At 40.9% G+C, this 22,564-nt stretch overlaps 1 protein-coding gene across 17 annotated transcripts in view; it reads right to left on the reverse strand.

Moving 5' to 3' along the window:
- Positions 1-4,738: 4,738 nt before the first annotated feature.
- The window catches only part of FARS2 (phenylalanyl-tRNA synthetase 2, mitochondrial), a 231,007-nt gene continuing 213,181 nt past the window's right edge, over positions 4,739-22,564 (reverse strand). For 15 of the 17 annotated variants that reach the window (XM_077181170.1, XM_054636948.2, XM_077181129.1 and 12 more), the window contains one exon: positions 4,739-5,064. In XM_077181170.1, coding sequence (XP_077037285.1) covers positions 4,926-5,064 — 139 coding nt within the window. In that variant the 3' untranslated portion in view covers positions 4,739-4,925. Of the gene's footprint in view, positions 5,065-7,630; positions 7,777-7,808; positions 8,029-22,564 lie in introns of those variants that run through there. The other 2 variants (XR_013182985.1, XM_077181124.1) reach the window with 2 other exon arrangements.

Consider the following 22,564-nt stretch of genomic DNA (forward strand, 5'->3'; position numbering starts at 1 on the left):
CACTGTGTCTTCACCAAAGTTATACCAAATTTCAACAGCAAGAACTGTATGAGAAAGTAAGCAAAACTGAAATGAGAAAGCAAGGTTGTGTCAGAAGTCCAAGTAAAAAAGGCAGACTAAACCAGACTCTACTTAGTTAACAGTGGGCATAGATAGAATAACAGAGGCCATCTGACAAAAGCACAAAAGCACGAAAACTGCCAAACATTTGCGTGCATCAGATGTTAATGATGATCAAACCTTATACAACACAGTCTGGGGAAGTCAGTGCCTTCACCCAGCATATGTCCATGCTCTGTTTTGAACTGCAGTTGTCTCCTCTGAGATAACTCAGCTTAAAATTCTGATGTGGTTGTACCAACATTTAAAAGCAGTTAGCAAGTACCAATGGCTGGTTTCTTGTGCCCCCTACAAATTTGTTCAAGGTCATCACAAGACTGCTTCAGTTTTGGTGGGCCTTCAGAGACAATGCTCACATATCTTAAAATCTGATCAGGGTGTGTGTAATTAGTCAATATGGCCTGTTCTACGCAGAAAGCAAATCTGTTTTACAGAAACAGTCATCTCTGAGCAAAGACACACAGCAGACAGTAGCTGAAGAAAGCTCTGAGCTTTAAAAATATGGCTACTTATTTCAGAGCTGAAGTACAAAGCCATTTTCTCCCCTAGATGATAGCAATTCAGATGGAGATATTCACCAACTAGCAAGCCTGAAATACCCAGCACAATCATTTTAGAGGCTCACAATGAACCTGACAGAATGTCCTTGTGCATAAAACTGCTTCTGTGTGTGTTTGGGGTGGGGGTGGCAACACAGAGTGCTTTCTGAGCCTGGCTTAACCAACGAGCACCAGTCAACCTTCAGTCAACCCACAATGAAGACAAGGTTCTTTAGTTTTGCCCAAATATGAACTCAATGAGACGGACATAATTCTGTTTTTCAGGGCAAGACTCCCTGTGTCTACTTCAATGAACCACCAAAGAGTCCTGTGTTGACTGTGAGTTTTCCTGGGACAGGTGAAATGCACCAATCACTGCAGATAAAAACTACCAAACACATGAAAAGCCCACAACTTTTTTTTTCCATTTTTTTACAAAAAGTTATCCCTACACGAAATTATTCAAGGAGTGAGACCAATATGTCAGTAGTTGAGAAACTCAATACAGGTGCAGAGTAAGAAGCCAGTAAATTCAGTGCTGCAGTACAGCCACCAGCTGCAGAAGGGACTCTCAGTGGAAGGGCAATAATGACCACCAGTGGTTTACTAATATAGGTTGGATTCCCAGTAGAAAACTGATTTCAGATTTCTGTGACTGTTTGATCCCACCTGGCAATGCCATGGCAGAGGTGACTGTAGTCTCAAGGATAAAAAACACAGAGCCATTTCCTGCCTATCTAGATCACACCACCTTTCCCCTGCAGCACCTTTAAAAAGAACATCAGAACAAGGTAAGGCTTAGTGCACCATAAATCTGCTGCCTTTTACTGGGAAGATCCCAAACTGAGCACTAAAACTAAATCTCTGGTCTTTCAGGAATCACGGTTAGCTTGAAAACCAATGGCAACTAAGAAGAAAACCAGCACCCACAACATTCAAACAGTACATACTGTTCAGTCACACAGATGCCCAGCCAGTACTCCTGTAGCTTCTTTTGCTACAATTGACTTTTCCCTCTTTTATTAAAGGATGCTGATATAAAACCCAGAGGCACACAAAAACACACACAAGGAGCTGATAAAAACAAGAAGCAGTGTATTGTGCCTCTCACTAGTCAGTCAGCATGGCCATTAATTACTTAAATGCTGCTCTCCTTAATATTTCCACATGGCATGGTATCACTTTTGTATTTGGGAACTCATTCCCCTTCACTAGACTTGGAGCTCATCCAAGGCTGGGAGATATTCATGAGACAGATTATAGGGTAGCAGAGACCAGCAAGGGATCTTACCTTGGCAGTGACGTTGCTCTTGGTCTTCAAGCCAGTTCACCCATCTTTGTGCTAAACATGTCTTGAGAAAAGCCAAGTGACAGCAGAGGGCAGCCCTTTCTTTGTCAGAGTTGGTCACTGACACTCCCAAGGACCTTCCTCAGTCATACTCCCACCAGGATCAGTCCAGTCTCTGAGGTCCTGTTGGCATCCTGTGTCTCTGATCAGCAGTAAAATAAATCATGGCTTTTACAACCTTGGGATTCTAATGTGGTCTCTGTCAGCACCCACAAGGGGTCACATGGTTTGAGAGTTTACTACTATCCATAGCAAATTTCCCAGTAAAATTAAGGTCAAGCTTTGAAGGGAAGATCATATTTGCCAGAGGACAGGAGCATAAAAGTGCAACACTGATGCCTTTTGGTCTGAGGTCTGCTTTGCTGCTTCTGGTGAATCCTTGCCAGAACAATAGGTTTTCAGAGTAGGTTAATCCTAGAACATATATGACAAAGGCTTACCTAAGATAAACACAGCCAAGTATTTATATTATGCTCACAGCCAGCTCATATGATTTTACAGGCCTTCATATGACTGAATCACACTTGATCCTGAAGAGGCTGTTTGGTTTTTAATCTTAATGGTTTACGTCATTGCCTGAAAGTTGCTCCTACGAAAACATGTACTCCAGAAGATGATCCCATGGTGTCAGGCCACCTTCAGGGAAAGCTTCCCATTTCCCCTTTATCCTATTAGCTGGTGAGATTAACTTTTCAGGTTTCAAAGGATAACACTACTCTACCAGTTCAGCTTCCTAGCCGTTGCAGGAAGCCTGTGCTCACTGGAGTGTAATTCAGATACAGAGAATCACAGAATTGTTTAGCTTGGAAAAGAGCTCTAAAATCATTGAGTCAAACACAGCTGATGTTAGTGACTGGATATGGGCTCATCCTAGAACACCCAAACTGCCTTCAAAGCCAGACATGAAGTCCTGTGGCTGCAGTGGAAAAGGCTCAATGTCCTATTTTCTGCTCCTTGTTTTTCCCAGATTTCTATGCCCTCAAAACTGGCAGATCAGATTCAAAGAAGAACTGAAAGATTTGGGGAGTAGAAAAGGGAAAACTCACTAATCAAGAAATTAAAAGGGAACTCTTGTGACCTACTTCACCACAGATGTTCTCCTGTTTTCCTAAGAGACTCAGTTCTTTCATACAGCACACAGGTTATGGTAGTCTCTCCACAGACAATTTCATCAATTAGGATCCACATTATCTGCTGCCCTGTGTGACAGCATCAATCATGCCCTGTCTTGGAACAAGTACTGCTCAGTGCAGTTCAGGGAAGTCCTCCTTCTCCTCCTCCTCCTTCTCATGTCATCACTGAGAATTCTGAAAAGGTGAAGGATTAAGGAGACTGAGAAACATCAAATGGGCTAGGCTGTATTTATGGATCTTAGTAGATGATGGTTTAAAAACAATCATGTAGGTTTTTCTGATGCCTAAATGGCACCCATTCTTTTTGCCTTGTAGAAAGTCTAGCATACTGTTTTCATAATCAAGTTATTTGGATAACACAACAGCAATTTAGATCAGGATTTGTTTATACAGCTAAATATGTTGAGTAATGAAATTAAAATGAGCTCTCTGCCTCTGTCACATCTGCAATAGTAACTGGCTTCATATGGTTGAGTACAAGCCTGCTGCACAGATGTTTCTTGATAAGGTATAAATCAGTGTTAGATGCTGTTTATTGCAGCATTTTTACTGCCTTCTTCTCTGAAGGAGGGAATGTTGTCTGCACAGCAACCAGATGTGACCTGCAAGACTCTATGAAATGCTATCACAAGCCAAAACAGGTCCCATATCAGCATCTGCAATGGCTCATCAAGTATTTATCAGATCATTTGAACATTTCTACAGGCCCTAGCACCATACCACCACCAGAATTTACTTATTATAACCTGCAATCAAAAAGGAAAGCATCCTGTAAAGAAACTGGAGCCTCAAACAGCAGAAGATCCCATTTTAGTTTGGTTTCCTGCCTTAAAGGTCAAATTTCTGAGCAGACACTGCAGCTAGATAGCAAGATACTGTGAGAGATCAAGGCAGCTGCTTTTCAGGGCATTGTAGAGAAGAGTTTCTATTTACTGCCATCCTGCCATAGGTGATACCAACACTTTGCTAGTGACAGGGGAGGAGACTTATCTTGCACCGGTGCCTACGCAAAGAAAAGTGAGACAAGGGAGCTCCTCCCCTGGTGAAGGCAGCAGAGCTTGGAGCACCTCACTAAGCTCTGCTCAGCTTTGTGGGAACAAGAGGATCTAACAGGAAAAACTTGCCAATGACCCAGGATTTGTAGACAGCCAAGCCTGGCCCAAACCACAGCGGCTCCTTCTCTGTAGCTGATGAAAGCAACACCCATGGGCTCTGAAGGTAAGAGAGTCAAACTTCACAAGAAGTACTTCTTGGAAGGTTTCTTGAAGCAAAATCTGACATCTCTTATTAAAAAAAAAAAAAAACAAAAAAACCCCAAAAAAACCCAAAAACTGGAATTGGGGATGGGGTGGGGTGGGGCAGGATGGATTTTTCTTTCCTGAACTAATCTTTGTCTCTGATTTGCTTCACTTGTTACATGGACAGAAGATCCTGTCAACACAGAAATAATGCCAAGTATTTACAGTTTAATGGAACCCAGGGACCAATTAACAACACAGAAAACCACCAGGCAGTGTATTTCTTATCGTAACAGGAGGGAAATCTTACATTACTGCTGTTCCCCCATTTCTTAAAATAAAGCACCAGCATTCCATCAATGATTTCTCAGTAGTAATGTTTATTACCTGCCAGTTTTACCATTGCCCATTCATCAATTGCTTTCTGTGCTCAGTCACAAAACCCGTCTCTCTACTTGTGACCTAAAACCACCCCCCAAAAAAAGAAGAAAAAAGAAAAAAAAAGAAAGAAAAAAGCAACTGTCCTCATGGCTCCAGAGCAGCACTGCTAGAACCTGCCCTCCACCCCAAGCTCCCGGACTGCTGACTCCTCAATAGCCTGATGGATGCGATGCACCTCGTCCTGCGTTAGCGTCCTCTCCGGGTGCCGGTAAATGATACGGTAGCAGTGGCTGACCTTCTTCGTCCTACAAAACACAAACCAAGAGGACTCATAAATACATCTGCCTGCAAATGCAAATACATGAGGCCAAACACTTACCCTCTGGATCATTTTTATTTGCGGTCTAATTTTGCCCTTGTTGCTTGAAAATCACCTTAATGCTAAGATACACAGTTCAGAGAGGCGGGACTGAACTGAATTTTAATTTTGGAAGAGGACTTTGCTGAAGTCCACCTCCTACCTTAACTTATATTGTGGTGTGGTAGCTTCTTACCAGCACAAACAACCCTCAGAGGAGGGATTCTTACCCTGTGTCATGGAAAGTAAGAGACAAAGGAGAACAGGAAACAGGAATAGAGAAAAGGGAATGATGGGGGAAAGAAAAGTATTTAAGAATTGCTGCCTAGGCAAAGACAAGTTAATGAAAAATCAGGACAAACAATTAGGTTGAGTAAGATTGAAAAAAAATCTCCTTGCTCTCCATCAAAAGCAGGCAGGAGCACCTAGTTTTGCAAGGGCATCTCTGTAATTGCAGTGCCTATGTTACTGAATTTAAATGGCAGTTTTGGTATCCTTTTTAGTCTTAAATGGAGCCCACACAGCTTCTTCTTTCAAAGGTGAACACTCACTTCAATGAAAGACAGAAAATCTGAGGGGAAAAATAATAGGAAACCAGACAGTACCAGGCAGAAGAAGCTTCTAGACTAGCAGAACTCTGCATTTAATGGCACACAAAGGCAGTCTGCAAACTTTGGGTCATCTCTCTCCTGAAAATTGCTTCATGTTAGAACCACATTTATGCCTATGATTATTTGATTAAATCTAAGGTTAGATGTGTTCACCCAGAAAGACAACTCTCAAGATATCAATTTCAACTTCAAATCCTGCTAGGAGCAGGCACAGGTAATTTTTACCTCAGAATTATTATTTGATACCAATTTTGTCCCACCCAACAAGGGTGGGAAGTTCGCCCTGCTCCCACTGGCAGTTTACAACAAAAAAGCTACTTCTAATTAAAGCATTTCTCCTTTTTTATGTGGTCTGAAGATAAAGCAAGTTAAATCTGGCTAGTACCTGAAAGGGCAAACTGCATTTCATAAAGTGTTAAGCTGACTGCAGTTAACTGCTAAAAGCCAGCCAAGAGCTTTCCCTGTGTGCAGGTTAAATGCTGCAGAAAAGTAATCGTTGAGAAAAGAGGGGAGCTGTAACTGTGGGGAAGGTGTTGCTCTGCTCTGCTCCACCTCTTCAAAGCAGCCAAGAGGACAAACCTCAGGGAAGCAAGTAAATGGAATAACAAGGATTTGGTCAGATGCTACACTGCCAGTGAAAAACTTGAGTAAGAGAGAGGGATAATGCATTGGAGTGCAGCAGAAATGATTTTCAAAACCAGGCTAGCAAATATCCTTAGAGCTGGTAGTATTTCAATTTTTAAAGGTGCTACAGGAATACACCTGATCAAAAACATGTGTAAATTGCTTTGGCTGAAAAGCTATTTACAAGGTGTACAGTCACAGGCTCAATCCTGAAGTTTTGCAAATATTGGGAAAATATCCATGACGGAAAATGCATTATCATTATTTAATGTGATGTAAAAACAAGTTTGTTTAATGTAGGTGTAAGCTGTGGTAGGCGTAGCTACAACACTGGCCTTGGTTAAATGAAAGTGACAATTACTCCTGACTCAGGTGTTTCTGTGTCCTCCTCCCTCCATGCTAGAGAGTGGTTCATTCCATAACAAATTATATATGGCAGACTAGGACACAATAGTTTCTTGTGGGTGTTATGGAAAAACAGTAGCTTTAGGATGTATTTAAATCAGGAAAGGGCAGAGGTTGTAGAGAACAGCACTGGACTAGAGTTCTGCTAGCTGCAGTTGAAGTTAAGCATTGGTGTGAGAGAACTAAAATGGGGATTGCATTATATGTAATTAATCTAGATTTAATTATAGACAAAAAATGAAGTTGTAACAACTAATATACGTAACTCCACATAACATGGATACTAAATTGTATGCTATGTTTTTCTCCCACCTTTTAGCTAGGGTTATTTGCATTTCAGTTGCTAATTAGAAAGAAGGAGTATAAGGGTTCAAAGCCATTTCAATAAAAGACCCACTGCAAGTTTCAAAACCTTAAGCATTGTTTCCAGAGTACTATTTACTAACTTTTCAAGGGAGATTTGGAAAAGCACTTCTCAGCTCTTCCCTCCCTTAATATTTCCCCTGCTCCCAAATAAAGTATTAAGACACTGTGATTAATCCTTGCCATCAGCTGCAACTGGAAACAATTATTGTCAGCTATTAATACCTTTGCTCATTCCGTTTCTCACTTCCCTTTTGTTCTGCAGAGCCAGAGTGTTTGCCTTCCTTAGTGATGGCTCTGCTTATGCATAATGAAGTCTCTGCTGCATGTCATGCTGCAGCCTGACGATACAGAAGCAGTGGCTCTCTATCCTGAGAAACAAAATTTTGAGGCCAAAACCTGCAGCAGCAGCTTCATGGGATTAAAAAAAAAAAAAAAGAAGGAAAAAAAGAGGAAAAAAAATGTAGCAGCTGAACAGTGATCACAGTGGGCTTTATGGGCTTTATTTACCTAGAGCGCAGCGGCAGACCAGTCCGTGCGGCTGCAGTCACGCGGACTCCTCTCCCATTAGGCTTCAGCTGATCTCAGTGTCACAAGTCTCCTCTGCACCAGCCTGCGGCTTGCAGGTAATGAAGCGCAGTGAGCACAGTGAAGCACTGCTCCAAGGGAGAAGGAAGACAGGGGTTTATCCTGATGCCACAGGAGGAAACAGGATACAGACTGTGGGCAAACACATGCCTAATGCTCTTTCATATGAGTTTTGGAGGAAAGAGCTTTGCCTCATGATTTTCAGGAATCGGCACTCAGCTGCCTTGATGTCCTAGGGAGCTGGTCCCTGCCAAGTCAGAGTCACTGTGTGGGGTCCATCTGAAGGTCATTGTATTTGTTTGGGTATTTCAGCCTGATACCTAAGCAGAACAAGAAATGAAGGGGTCTTAGTCTGCCACTAGTCTAATAAAATCAATATGAAAGCAACCTCACCCTGGTACCTAGGCTAGAATGAAAGGGTGTGGTAGGCAACAAAAATGAATACACGTGTCTTAGCTTTCCCTGCATGGAAGATCACTGAGGGATGCTTTAAATGCAATTTGGCTGGAAAGCTGATCCAGAAGCTACCAACAGCAAAACACTTCAGCATTCTACGGAAGCTGTCTCAGGCATTACATAAGACTGACCACAGGGTCATTTGGTAACCAAAATGTTGCGTAACGAATAATGCCTGGCATTGGCACTTACCTCTTCCACATGCAATACCATAACAAGAATGAAATTTTCTCCATCCTGTACTGGAAGAGGGAGATAAAAGGGGCAGCACTGAGTAGGAAACCCCATTACCTTTTAACTGTGTTCTACTTTCCATCTGTGCCTGAAATAAAGCACAGAAACACGGGGAGTTCTGTATGGAGGTGACCCCTGTTCTTAAGTGGCGAGGACAACACAAAACCAGACATTTTTCTAGAGAGCTGGATTTACTCTGAGGAACAGAAAACTAGAGATGACAATCAGCCACAGCATGACAGAGCAAAAAAGGGTACCGTCCCTTTTTGTATCCTGAGCAGTTCACTAAGCGGTACTACTCCCCATGATACCTATACTGCACCTTTTCCTACAGAATACTATTTAAAATGAAAGATGTGCACACATGGTAGTGAGTGCAAGCATTTGAGATTTTTTCTCTCTGTTAAGTGAGTCATGTTAATGAGGTTCCTCAAGGATATCCCTGTTGTGGAAATGTGTATCCTATATGCCTTCATAAGATTCATCATGTAATTCCCTTACATAAACCTTCACACAGTACTCAGTGACTGCTACACTCTTCACAGAGTTCACATGCACGAAATTACCTCAGGGAAGAGACAGGCTTGTTTTGTTTGCAACAATGTCCCAAAAGCAGTGATGATGGGAAGAAAGGAATAAACTGTTTCATGTTACCAGCATCCTAATTGACAAAGCCATGCAGAGAGCACAGTTTGGTTTTGCTTTGTGGCTCCAGCAGTTCCAGAATGGCTCACATTTTAAGTGGAAATGGGGAAGAATATTAAACTGCAAGAAGAAGATGTCATTACCTGTTCCTTTTTGTTTCATGCTTTCAAACCACATCCATCTCTGTGACAGTAGGCACAACTGCTAAATATCCTACCAAAAATTTTAAACTGACAAATAGCACTCTTTGCTAGAAACCACATCATGGGAAATGGCAAAAGGCTTGTGCTGTATACCTTCTCATCAGTGGCAAATATTTCAATTACCATGGTGATATGCACATAGAATATAGAGGTAATTCTCTGAACAAAGGTCTTTCCAAAATACGCATTCTCATCCATCCTTTCAAATGCTAATACTTCATCTCTCTGAAAGAGCACACTGTACACACAGCGTATTCTTAAAAAAAAGGGACATGTTTTTGTTTAAGGTGATTTTGATGCCAGTGAAAGGCATTAGATCACCTCCAGATGAAAGAATTGTTTTAAACCCACAGAAAGAAGGAAACGGTCATTTCTCTTGCATACCTACTCCAGATGACACCTGGCAGAAGGGTGGTTCAGCTTCAAAAAAAGTTCAGGTCAATAAATGCATGTTAGAATGTCAACTTTATTGGATTTTTTTTGGTGGTCACTTCAAAAGAGATGCATGTTCACTGACTGATGATTGGACTGAAATATTGTTCTTCTATTTCACAAAACTGAGACAGTAATGGACTTTTTGCTCTTTTCTAATTGGACTTGGTGAAATCTGTATCTGAATACCAAACCTGAAACCTGCTTGACCTTTTCATTCTTTCTTTAGTATTAATTCCATTTTAAGCTTCTCTCTTCATGTAGAGAAAAAAAAGTCAAAATTCTGTTAATAGCCAGATTATTGAGATAAAGAGCACAGTATGGGATACAATGGCAAAAGACATAAATAACACCTTCTAGTTTAGAAAGTGAAAACTGGATGAAAAATGAAAGGACTTTCAGCTTCTCAGTCACTGGACACTGTTAGATAGCCACAAGTACAATCTAAGTCATTGTCCAGTATTCAAAAACATTGGATTAATTCAAAAGCTTTGATGATTATTTCCTTTTCTGCCTAAATCTATCAACTAATTTCTTGTATTCAGGAACAGATACAAATAGATAAATACTGACAAAAAATCTTTCACAGGCTCCACTTGAAAGTTTCCTGGTTGTTAAGGTACTCACTAAATGTTTAATGGAACAGTTGGAGCAATTAGTTGTGCTTTGGCTGAGCACTTTGGCCCATAAAGACCTTTTCTTATTTCAACAGATCACCTTGGTGTTGACAGACGCCAACAAAAGAACTACCATGAGCAGTGCAGGGCTCTGTTCTGCCAGCTCCCAAGCAGAGGGAACTCTAAACAGACAGAGTTATACAAGAAATTGAGAAAGCATTTCCCTTGTGCATCCTCTCAGTAACCAGCCAAGGATACAGATAACCCATCTCAGATCCAAGCACTTCCTATTAAAAAGCTCTTAAGTCTCACAGCATCAGAAGTAATGGAATCCATTACATGCAGGCAGCAATGAAATATCACGAGGGTGAAGAAGAAAAGTACCATTCTCCATTATACTAAAAAAAAAATTTAGAGTACCCACAGGATCATGAGCCAACTGTGACACAGACTTTTGCTGCCACCAAAGGGCAAAAAAAACCATACAAAGCCTTGGGATTTGGGATTGTGTTTTTTCTTTTAATTGTAAAGACAGTGACTCATTGATTCCTTGAAGAAGGCAATGATCAATGGCTGTAAAGCAGGTATGAAATAATTTCTCAATGAGATGGATTCCAGCATTGGTGATGACTGCTTGTCCTCCAACCTCCATCTCTTTGGGAAAATCATCTATCGAACTCAGGGGACAGAATTCCCGTCATATTTGATCAATGCCAACACTGACCAATCAATTTAAGGTGGATTTAAAGCTGGATGTGACTGAGAATTGTCCCTCTTGCAAGGTGAACTTTGTGCATTCACTTCATACTGGGCCTCTTCTGTTTTCAGGGGCTCACCAATCCACTGAGTGATTCAGTTCAAAATCCTGCTCTAAATGCAGGAAGATTCGAGAGTGGGCGAGAGGCTGAATACCTTCAAGACTTGCTTAACTTTGAGCAGAGTAACCACAGAGCACTCACCATACCACATAAATCCAACACTACACATAGAAGGAGTCTCTGAACTTCCCAAGGCTGAGCCTTTGAGCAATGGAAGAAAGCCATGCACACAAAGATCAGAACATGTGCAAACCTGTGAGACTCAGAATAGGGTACAAACCCCTATTTTTTCTTCGGAGTTATCACCATGACAGGATACAAGGACTACAGAGGTGAAATAAAGATGGGAGAAAGAAAACTTTCTGATACATATATAAAAAATCCAGTGAAATAACTTCAACCCATTGCAGTGGCAAATTAAAGAAGGTTGATTGGTAAAGTACTTGAGACTTATTTTTATGTACTAAACATAGAAAAATAACTGGATGCTCAAAGTAAGAGAGAAAAAACTATAGTCTCAGCATGAGACTTGTTCTGTGAACAGCACAGGGTTTGAATTTGCTTCACTTTCCCTAGGTTTGACTGAAAAAGGTTAATGTCAAAGTCTTTTCAAAGTCTGATCTTTTTTTCACCAAAATAGAATGCAAGGAGTAATAGTTTTCATTATTTGTTTAAAAATTGACCACTGGAGACTTAAACACTCTCTAACCGAGAAAACAAAAGAACAAAATAACTCAATTTGGATATTCTGTCTCAGGGGAATTGCCATTAAGATTCCTGACTTTTTCCTTCCCTGTTTAGTTCACCAACCATGGCAGGACTGCATTTCCCATGAGAGGCCGAGGCAGAAAGTTCCTATGATGGATCAGCCCTCTCTCTGGAAAAGAAACTTGGCTGGCATAGCTGATATTGACGTACTGAGGAGAACAGAAGCACACATTACCTGGAAGTCCTGGTACTGCTGGCAGCTGAAGCATTTTGGCTACCAACCAGGAAATTCTTAGAAAAAGTCACATTTTCAGTGAGTAAACCTATCATAAATCAACATATTTTCTCCATTGCTGGTTCTCCTGCTTTCTCCAAATTTTTCTTGACCTCCTAAATCCCTGTTAATTTAGTGGTGGAAGAAGGTCTCTCCAGCAGCAACAGGCTCTGTGGTTCTGGCAGAACTTTGTGACTCAGGTATCTCATTCACAACCCTGTTGTGCCCTTCCAGGGCAATTGTCTGTACTGGAGAGGATGAGGGAACACAACCTGTTTGCAAAGAGCAGCTCTGGAAGACACACTTTGTAGAGCTGTGCTTCTTGTGCACAGGCATTGTATTCATCTCCCTCTGAGCCACTACGTGTGAGTAAGAGGATACAAGAAGCTTTGGTCCTCCTCCTGTCAAACTGTGATGTTAATAATTCCATTTCTGGCCTTTAGCCACAGAAGGATCACTCTAAACTTTCCAACCATTGTACTACCTGTACTTAAGAGTGACAACCCATCCCAACATTTCGAATAAATCCAACATGAGAGGTGAATTTGGACTCTTTAAAATGCTTTCTAAAATATTTATAATAAAAATGTTAAGTGTGATACCTTTTCAGTTCTTCTGAGTGAAAGATCAAAGACAAGAAGTATAAATATTTAGCAGTTTTTTCTGCCAACTAGATGTTAATACTAAAGGCTACAAAAAGTATTACTAAAAATAACATTTCTGTCAAATTAAAACATATTTCATAATCAAGTAAAAAGGGAATTTATATAAGAATTTAAAACAATTCATTCTCCTAAGAAATGAAGATGGATGGTAGTGACAGCTGATTAGATGTATCTCCACTGAGCACTAGCAGAAATCAGGGTCTAGATGACAGACAAGTGCATGAGAAGTCCTGAATGCTGTTTTAGACTCTTGTATAGATTTCTTCCCTGAGATTAGTGGTTTTGTCCTCACCAGGCCCAGGAGAAAGGTGTTTAAGGTCCTTTTACACTTGCTGTGAGGTAAAGATGGGCATGGCTCTGGACTCAGATAAGAACCTAAATGACTTGTCCAAGGTCCCACAGAAAATTGATGAGAGAGAGGGGGCTTGGGCAAGTGCAGGCACAGACCCTTTGAGTTACCCTTCTTCCAAGTTGCCCTTCCCATTCACCCACACTTCCAGTCAGCCTTCTTCACTGCACAGTTGTACAGTGAAGCAGTCCTGGAAACCAAAACAGGCTATGGCAGGAAAAGGAACTCATCCAATACAGAATGGACAGGGCAGGGGAGAGACAACATCAGGATAACAAAATATGTTTCTTAACTGATAAACTAAGCCTAAACCAGAAGAAAACAGGATGGGGACAAGAAGTCAGGAGGATCAGCTGAGTTAACCTGAGACTAGAAGACAAGAGGGTCTTTAAAACAGAAAGCAGAGGTTAAAAGAAATCACTTGCACCTTTTTTCTTTTTTTTTTCTTTTTTTTTTTTTTTTGAGGAAAAGCAATACATTAAAAGCACCTGCTCCACTAGTCAGAAGGAAACTTAAAACCATCTATAGCTCTGTGTGTGGAAGTAGAGGGGGTTTCTCAATGGGGCTGCTTACAGTATCTGTCAAAGCTGGTGAAAACCCTGCAGCCACTTGCACAATTAAGTGTTGCTTGCTATGTCCTTCCAGTTCATAAGTTATTTTTCCTCTCAGAATTGTCAGGTTTACAAGCCTTAATCTGGCTAACTGGATTTGTTTTGGAGATGCAGAAATCCACCACTTTCCCTCCCTGAGGATAGAGTGGTTCCACACAGACAGCCACAAGAAACCTGTTCTCATCGTTTTTCTGACTGCTGCTGCCTTGGAAAGACAACTCAGAGAAAAGTCCTCAGAGCAAGCATAACTACTGGCCAGCAGATTCAACTACTGTTAACACACTGGAAAATTGTCAGGCTGTTAAACTTTTCTCTTGCCAGATCCCCTTTGTACATTTGGACCATGAGAGACAAAGAGTCCAGATCTTGTAGGTGAGGTTTTCCTGGTTATTTTGAATGGAACAATGGGGGAAATATTGCAGCACTATTGAAACTAGCCAAAAGATGACAACATATGCCAATGAGGTGCACTGGCTAGAATTTTAACAACTATCAAAATGAGCATTCATTTGGAAAACTCTAGCTGTCATGTTTGGCATGTTGCCCCCTTAATATTACGGTTGCTCTTTATGAAAATAAAAAATGTGTATATGGTAGGAAGTATGCATAGTGCACACCTCCTACAGTGAGAAAATATATGAGCATCATGCAATAAAACATTCTGTGGGCATGAAGATTAAAAAGTCAGGGCACAAAATGAAATGCATCATTCTGTCGGTAAAACAAAATTATTGGTCTGCCACTCAAGAAAGGAAAGCAAGCCACTGAGGCATTACACTAGGAAGATCAAAATACCATTTTTGCTATGACTTTTCTAAAAAAGGCCAAGCAATCCTCCCACTAGCAGGAATTAGTATCAACAAAGAAGGAATAAGATCTCAGCCCAGAATAGGGAATTCACAAGGAGCATTAGAGTAAACCAAACGTTCTCAAATTGTCCAAGACACGAACTTTGCCCTAAAGCACTTTAGGAATGAGCAGAAGGAATCTCAAGGATGTTATCAGTTGTCTTTGAGAGTTCACGGAGGACAAGTAAGGTACCAAATGTTTCAAAAAGGTTAGAGTGCTTATTTTTGGAAATGGAGAAAAAAACCCACAAAGCTAGGAAGCCACAGAAACTATGAACCATTTGCTTTTACTTTAATTTCCCAGAAAAACTCTGTTGTAGCTAATTAGCTCAGTTAGTTGGGGCATGGTGTTAATAATGCCAAGGTTGTGCATTTTATCCCTGTATGGGCCATTCACTTAAGAGCTGAGCTTGATGCTCCTTGTGGGTCCCCTCCAACTCGGATTATTCTGTGAATCTGTGAAATGGTTTGTAAGCACACAATGGAAATTTTTTTAAAACTTTAAAAATAAATATAAAACATGGATATATTGATTAAATCTAGTCAAAACAACTTAATTTCCATCTATGAAGGGATAACAGGCTAATAAATCAATCATCAATAAGTGAAATGATAAATTGCAGGAAGTAATATGGAGAGTTACTTGGAGTCACAGTGAGTTAAACTAGTTAAGAAAAAATGGTCTAAGATCAACATGTCACAAAACATGGTTCCACTGGCAGCTACAATTAGTTTCAGACAAAGTTGCAAAATTTTAGGAAAAAAAATTAAGCAATATAATGAAAAGTGAAAAAAACCAAAAAAGTTACTAAATCCAGTTCATAAAATGAGGCACTAAAAATCTGTCTTCCTAAATATTTCACCGTAGAGGGAATTGCATATAGATGGATGAGAAAACTGGTGATCAATACTGGTGATTACTACAAAAAGGTGATCTTGCAAGTAGCTGTAGTACTTGTCAATAATTTGTTGTTTCTGGGAGCAATTATCCCCAGTTCAGCCAAATCTGAAGGATCATTCTTGTAGGGTTCTTCAATCTGGCTCCTGGATGATGGAATACTTTCACTAATGGAAGAGGTGACACAGCAGAAGTGTTTGTTAACTGGCATATTATCTTAAGTTGGGAAAAATTCTAAGTATAACTGAAGACAAGGTTAGAATAATCCCAACAAACTGAACAAATGTGAGGATACAGTTCAACCAGATCAAGTGAAAGCTGGGTGAAAAGCAGCACTGCTCAAAGCATCTAAGGACCACACAGAACCATGAGCTGCAGGTGAACCCGTGACATTGCTGGGCAGCCCAAGTTACAAGGCAAGACTGAGAGAATACAGGTGGCTCAGCCTAAAGAACAGAAAGCATGAAGACATCCTTTAAATACCTAAAATGCTGCTGCACAGAGTTGAGTACTAATCTTTCATCAACATTCACAAGCAGCTGGAGACAAAAGTAATGAGCTCATATTGCAGAAATGTTCAGCTTCAGAATTCACTTGGAAAGGCGGTTGGACTCCCCTTTGCTGGAAGTCTTAAAGGACTGGTTATACAAGTGTCTGTCAGGAATGCTATAAGTAGAGCTGATCCTGTTTTGGAGTAGGAGGATGAACTAGGTGGCAGTACTCTTCAACTCTTTAGCATAACGTAATGTAACAGCCTTTAAAATGCAGAAAGTTACTTGAGTGGCAAAGATAGCTCCCTATAGCTCCAACTTAAGACACGTCCTGTATTTTTTTATCCCCTGAAAGTGATGTAAGCTCTTTAGACCATCAACCCTATCATTAGCCTTGTGGGCCAATGTTGAAAGAGTGCACATAGGAAAGCAAAGTGCTGCTCAGTTACCTTTCACTGCCTAAGCCAACAAAACAAACAAGCAAAGACACAGAGAAGTCCACTCCATGAGACAGCATCCCAAAAGAGGAATGTCACTCAACTGCTTGTCCCATTTGCTTCAGGGATGAGAGATGCTTTAGGAAAGCTTTAAGGAACAGCCACAGAAGACGCTGCATATCTTTGACAGGCTGAACTGCATTCTTTCTTTTAAACATTTCTGAGTTTATATCAAGAGGTTAACCCTTTGCTTTCAGCTTTCCAAGTTCACATTAAACCACAGACAACCTTAAAATAAGGGCAAAGTCTTTCTTCTAACAAAACAAACAAAACAATGTTGCAAACAAGCCTGTTGAGGTTCTTCACCCCAAAGCAGTTTTGGGAAGTCCGGGCACTAGGAGACATCTGAGATACCAATCTCTAAATCAAGATTGCCTGGTTGGCCCCACTCTGGGGACTGTGGCCCTCTGACATAGAAGCTGATCAACTTTGTGCCCTGTTGCAGGTGGTGAGACTGAAAAAATACAGAGGAAATGGTATGTCCTTGGATATACTGCAGATCAGCTAATCTCTTAATAGAAACACCTAGAAATCTCAACTTGTGGAGCCCCAGTACAATACTGTGAATAAGCAGCCATGTTCCCCTCATATTCCTACATGTTATCCTGGCCTCCCTGTCCTCACTCACTCGCTGCTCTGTACTCACTTACTGAGCCTGTTCCTCATGTAGACAATGGCTGTGAGGAAGGAGCCACCTCTCACTTTCCCTACCTACACTGCCTTTCACAGCACAGAACAAGAAGCCACCATAATAACCCCATCTACTTGCATAAGAGTATGTGTATGGAAGTGTGTATATCCAACCCAGAATATTTTGTGATTTTGTGATACATTCCTAGCCATTGATGGAAAGGCTAGCTTTGTTACCAGCCTTCACAAGTTTGCTTGGACTGATAAGACCACTAGTTTTTGGGAATCCTTGAAGTTTACTAAATAATTTTCAGGGATTAAATGTTGATCTCATAGAAGTGCCATTGCATATGGGTTCTTCTGTTCTTACATGAAATATGAAGCTGCCAAGGAACAAATAAACTATTTATTACTTATCCTGTACAGTAACAAAAAATGGCTTAATGGGGGCACATGCTACTTTTGAATGTACTGCAGTCTGTTCTTCCCTGAACTGGAGAGTCTCTTAACCAAATTTAAGCTTACTCTCCTTTCCCCTCAAAAAGAAATTACATTCTTGACATGACTGTCTGAATCATAGCAGAAAGACCTACATGCCACAGGTTCCAGCACCACAGTCCCACAAACCTGCCTTACTTGTAGGTAATTCAGTGTAGGTCACACACAGAAACCATTAACTCAGATTGCTAACTGAAATGAACTCAAGTTATTCTTACATTACTTTAGAGTTATAGAAAACATGAGTGGAATTATACATTAGATGCAACAATTTGGTGGCATGACCTTAGAAACCATCATCTCTGCTTGTAGACCTTCATTTGAACTACAGTAACCTACAAGGAAGGAGACATTCCTTCTGAGATTACAGGGAGTTATACCTGAACAGTTGCCTTGCCAAGTGTCCTGAGGAGGTTCACTCCATTAAAATCAGCAGAGTTTGTCCTCTACTTTGCCGATTTTGACATACCTAGCCAGGATGGCTGGTGTTCTAACATTATGTTTGAATACATACTCGGTACCAAAGAATATGAAAATTGTGGGACATTCAGTGCTGAGAGGGTTGCAGAGCTATTCATGCTCCCTTCTGCATCCACTGTGTCTCTCCACTGCACTGACATGGACAAAGGCCCCAGCCAGTGACACCTTCTGTCTGCAGAGATGGCTGAACCAAGCCAGGTGCCATGTGTGTTCATTCAGTGAGAGAATGTACTTCCCTAAAATGGAAGAGACGTCAGAAATTACGCTCTAGCCCTTACTGAGAAGATGGAGACTAGAATAACCCTGTGACATTTTGCACTCTAGTCTCTATCAAAAGGTGAAGACACAGAGACAGTTTGGACAACTCAGTAAAATCAGATTGCTGAGCAGCATGAAGTAGAGAAAGAGAGAGAGACATCTGCAGAACTTGTTCCTGAAACCCACACACTTTTCATCCACAGTATATCATGATAATTGACACTATTGTGATTTTACTTTAGCATCCACTTGGGAAAAGGTTAAAAGGATCTTACCCCTGACCCATCATAGAGGTTGCAGCACTAGTCCAAAGCACAGGTTGCAAGGGTTTGGACAGTCAAAACATTTATAAGCACTTCTAAGCTGGGTGAAAGCTTTCTTATATTACTGGCACATCTGCACTTGCAGGGACAAACTTAGTCTCTTGTATCTCAACAGATCTCAGTTCTGATTCTGTATATCTCACAACACATTACAGAAACTCCACAGGGAAGCATGGTAAGAATCTGGATGAGGCTCAGCATCCACCTACAAAGCCTATGGTTAGATCCATACTGTGTTGGATCAATCTTTCAGTTTTGTTGGTGGTGTTGTTGTTTTTATTTTTTAAAGGTTGAGTCTGTATCTACTTTCTTTTCCACAAACTGGAAGCATTTCAGTAGCACCTGCCTGAGGCAATAAAACCAAGCAGCAGTGGTGTTTGCACAAATCCTTCTCCAATCCTATTTCCAGGTGCTTCTCAGATTTGCCCTACTGCACCTAAACCAGCACATCTGCCTGACTGGCTGCACATATGATGAACCACAACAGCAAGCTGATGGGGCTGAAAAATGACCAAATTCTTAATCTGAGTCACTGAATGGCCTCCCCAGACACTCTGCCAGCACAGTGCAGGGATGAGAACAGCACAAAACAAGACTTAGCCTGCCAGGAAAAACACATGTGGAAACGGGCTAAAATCACAAGCTGGTAATTCACTGAATCCACGTAAACAGTAATGCACATCCTCCTTTACTCCCCCAAGTTCATGTAAAACCATGCTGCACATCTAAATGAGATTCAGATATAAGGGAGAGGAAAAACCCTGTCCAGCTGTCCCCAAAAGCTGCTGAGTCAAAGCTCCTGACCTATTCCCACTGAAGGCAATGGGATGACATCTCTTTCTGCCAACTGAGGATCCAGCTGATGTTTCATAAAACAAGAGGGACAGGTCCCTTGGTAGCAATGTTTTTAAAACTGATGAGCAGAAGCAGCCAGTCAGACCCTCTTCTTAAAAATGATGATATGCCAGTTTAGTTAGGAAATGAATGAATGTGAACAGGACAGCAAGAGAAGAGGTAAGCAAAAACTGCTATGACAGCTGAATTTTGCAACACTGCAATGTCTTCTGCCATCACATAAGCCTGAGATCAGTGGCCTGAGCTGGTCTTAGGTATGTAGGGTACTTTACAGGGCCTCTGTTCTAGCCCAGATTTTATTCTGTGCAAGTGAAATTGTCCCTTCTTACAAACATAATGCACGTCCTCAGGAAGGAGGACTGCGTTTGTAAGCTCATTCTCAGTACTTCATCAAATATAGCAAAAATGCTTAGGAAGTTACTGCCATTAAAGACTAATTTGTTAAAAATCATTGCCTTTAACTATTCTCCTATATGGTAGGACATTAGCCCAAGCTGACTGCTGGCTTTTGAACACTGAAAAGCAAGGTTGGAAAGAAGCAGAGTGTGGAGATCAAGACTTAGAAATATTAATGGTGAATCACTCCTTTGCTGAGAGAAGGCATGACTGCCTTTAATGAACAGTTACATGGAGGATGTGAGATAATCTAAGTGGGACTGTTATGAAATTTAACTATGAGGTACTTTGAGTCATGATCTATAAAGCTGCTAACTGGGTTCAGTAAGTTGTTGAGTCATTACCATATAAGACTGGGCTGCTCTGAAATCCATCTGGCTAAAGGCATTGAGTGGTTTGCTTTTGGTTAGAGAAGATGGAAATGAGCACACGTGCACATGAATTTTCAAGAATAAAAAATTAATAATAAAAAAGCATTAACCACAATTACACACAATCCACACTAAAAATATTGTGTCATTTATATTTTAATTAAAGCTGTCCTGAGACTTAGAATTAGCAGAAATGAAATTAGCATGGATTTTTAATGTTCTGAGAAAAAAAAACACAGTACATTCTCTGACTTAAGTATTTCTTATGATATCAACTCAAAATAAAATGAGGACTGGGCATCCAGAAGGATGCTGGGTACTACATATAAATCACTGATCCGTCTGCATTTTAGAATATTTTCACACTCAAACTGAGATGCTAAATCAGCTTAGAACTTAACAGAAAGAAAAGAAAAATAAAATAATTTTTAAAACCACCACTATAGATCTAATTCATTCTGGATAACTACTCCAGCAAAGACCCAGGGCTGAGCTAGTTAGACAACTCTATTATCTTTCATCTGAAGGAAGTGTGATTAGTGAAGGAAATGTCACATTTACACTTAAAAATTGTTTCAAAGACAACTTGTATCTCTTTGGCACAACTCCGCCATTTAAAAAATACTGCAAGAGAAAGAGGCAGATATAGCAAAGAGCACTCCTTTTTATGATTTCTCACCCTTGTATTAAGCCTCGGGTTCAGCTTGAATATTCAGTGTCTCAGCAGTTGGCATTTCCCAGGCAGCAGGGCAGAACTGCTCGCTGTTGGACCTCAGGGATGCAGTGCCAGGGCTCCTGGAGAGGAAGGCTCCCTGCATAGAGCCTGCCCCTGTGGTGCAGCACAGAGCACCAGGACATGGAGCAAGGGGGAACTGCACTTTGCTCACTCCCTCTGCTGTGGAAGGGGAGAGCTGGTCTTTGCAGGGGCTCTACAGCATGCGGGAAGGGAATAAACGTGGTCAAACTGGATGGAGGAAGAACATTTGCTAACAAACACACATCTTCAGAGATTTCCCTCAAAGGTCACACTGACAGTATTACATAATATAAATTGTGTTTCTTCTGAAGATGTCCATGCACTCACCACCAAGAGATCCACAGTGTTACTCCCAACTGCAGTGCTGTCTTGAGCAGTGCAACATTCAGGACCAGTACACATGGACACTCTACAGCCCTTATGGGTTTTGTGGCTGGGTTTAGTTTGGTTTTTGGACTTTTTTCCTTTAAATGGCAACTACTCTCAGTCTTCTTTTTCTGGCTTTTCACTTTTTTTTTCCCTTCTACTTTCATTTTGGCTTGGCATTTGCTAGCATTTAGCTGTGAAGCCTGTATGAGGAGTCAACTAAAGTTTTGCGGGAAATTCAAAGGAAATGAGATGTAAAACTAACCAAGAAGTACTTTCAGCACAGAAACCCCCTGGAAACATCACACAAACCAAGAAGCACAGGAGCTTGGAGCAGATTCACAACTCCATCTCTTTTGGCACCTCTCTTTCAGCTTCATGTAACTAAGACCTCTGATGTCCCCTTTTTATTTTTTTACTTTTCAACCCATTTAATGACCTTTGATAAATGGAGGACACTCCACCATTACATATTTCAAACAGAATACCAGAAAAGATCAAGTTAATCTAGATTAATTTGATCCATCCATACTGAAATTCTGATAGTAAATAACCACAGCAGCTAAATTTGGTTTATGGCATAAAGCCCCCATGCCTTCCATTCATTGGGCTGCAGACATTCCAGCTGAGGCACTGTGTGGCTTCCAAAGGTTCCACCATAAGAGTGAATGGACTGGAATGGAACTGTAGGGACTTGTTTCCATCAGGAAATGAACCAAACCCACACTCTGCTGAAAATTTGCCCTCTCTCGTGTTACAGACATACCAATGCACACACAGTAACCATGATGTTCACTGGGTTGGCCATTCCACTCAGGAAAGCTTATGGCATGCTTGGTTTCAAGAGACAGAAAGCAGCACTGAGAGGAGGTTCAAGGAAGTGAAGGACCAACAGAAAAAACCAGCTGGTCTTTTGCTAGGAACCAAGAAGAGTATCTCAAGAGTTGCAGACAAAGCCAAAAAGTGAAATTTAAGTGTATTCACATACTGTGATGCTTGAGCTACAGAATATTATTGAGTTACCATTCATCAGCTGAACTTTTGAAAGCAACTATGTTCATGTTCATGAACCCATTCCCCCAACACAATAAAATATATTAGTATTAAATGGCTCCGGTAAAAAATATTTAAGAATGTGAAAACTTCCATCCAGGCTATGCAGATGAGCTATGCAGA

The sequence above is a fragment of the Agelaius phoeniceus genome, chromosome 1, assembly GCF_051311805.1.
Source record: "Agelaius phoeniceus isolate bAgePho1 chromosome 1, bAgePho1.hap1, whole genome shotgun sequence".
In the NCBI taxonomy this organism is placed as follows: Eukaryota; Metazoa; Chordata; class Aves; order Passeriformes; family Icteridae; genus Agelaius; species Agelaius phoeniceus.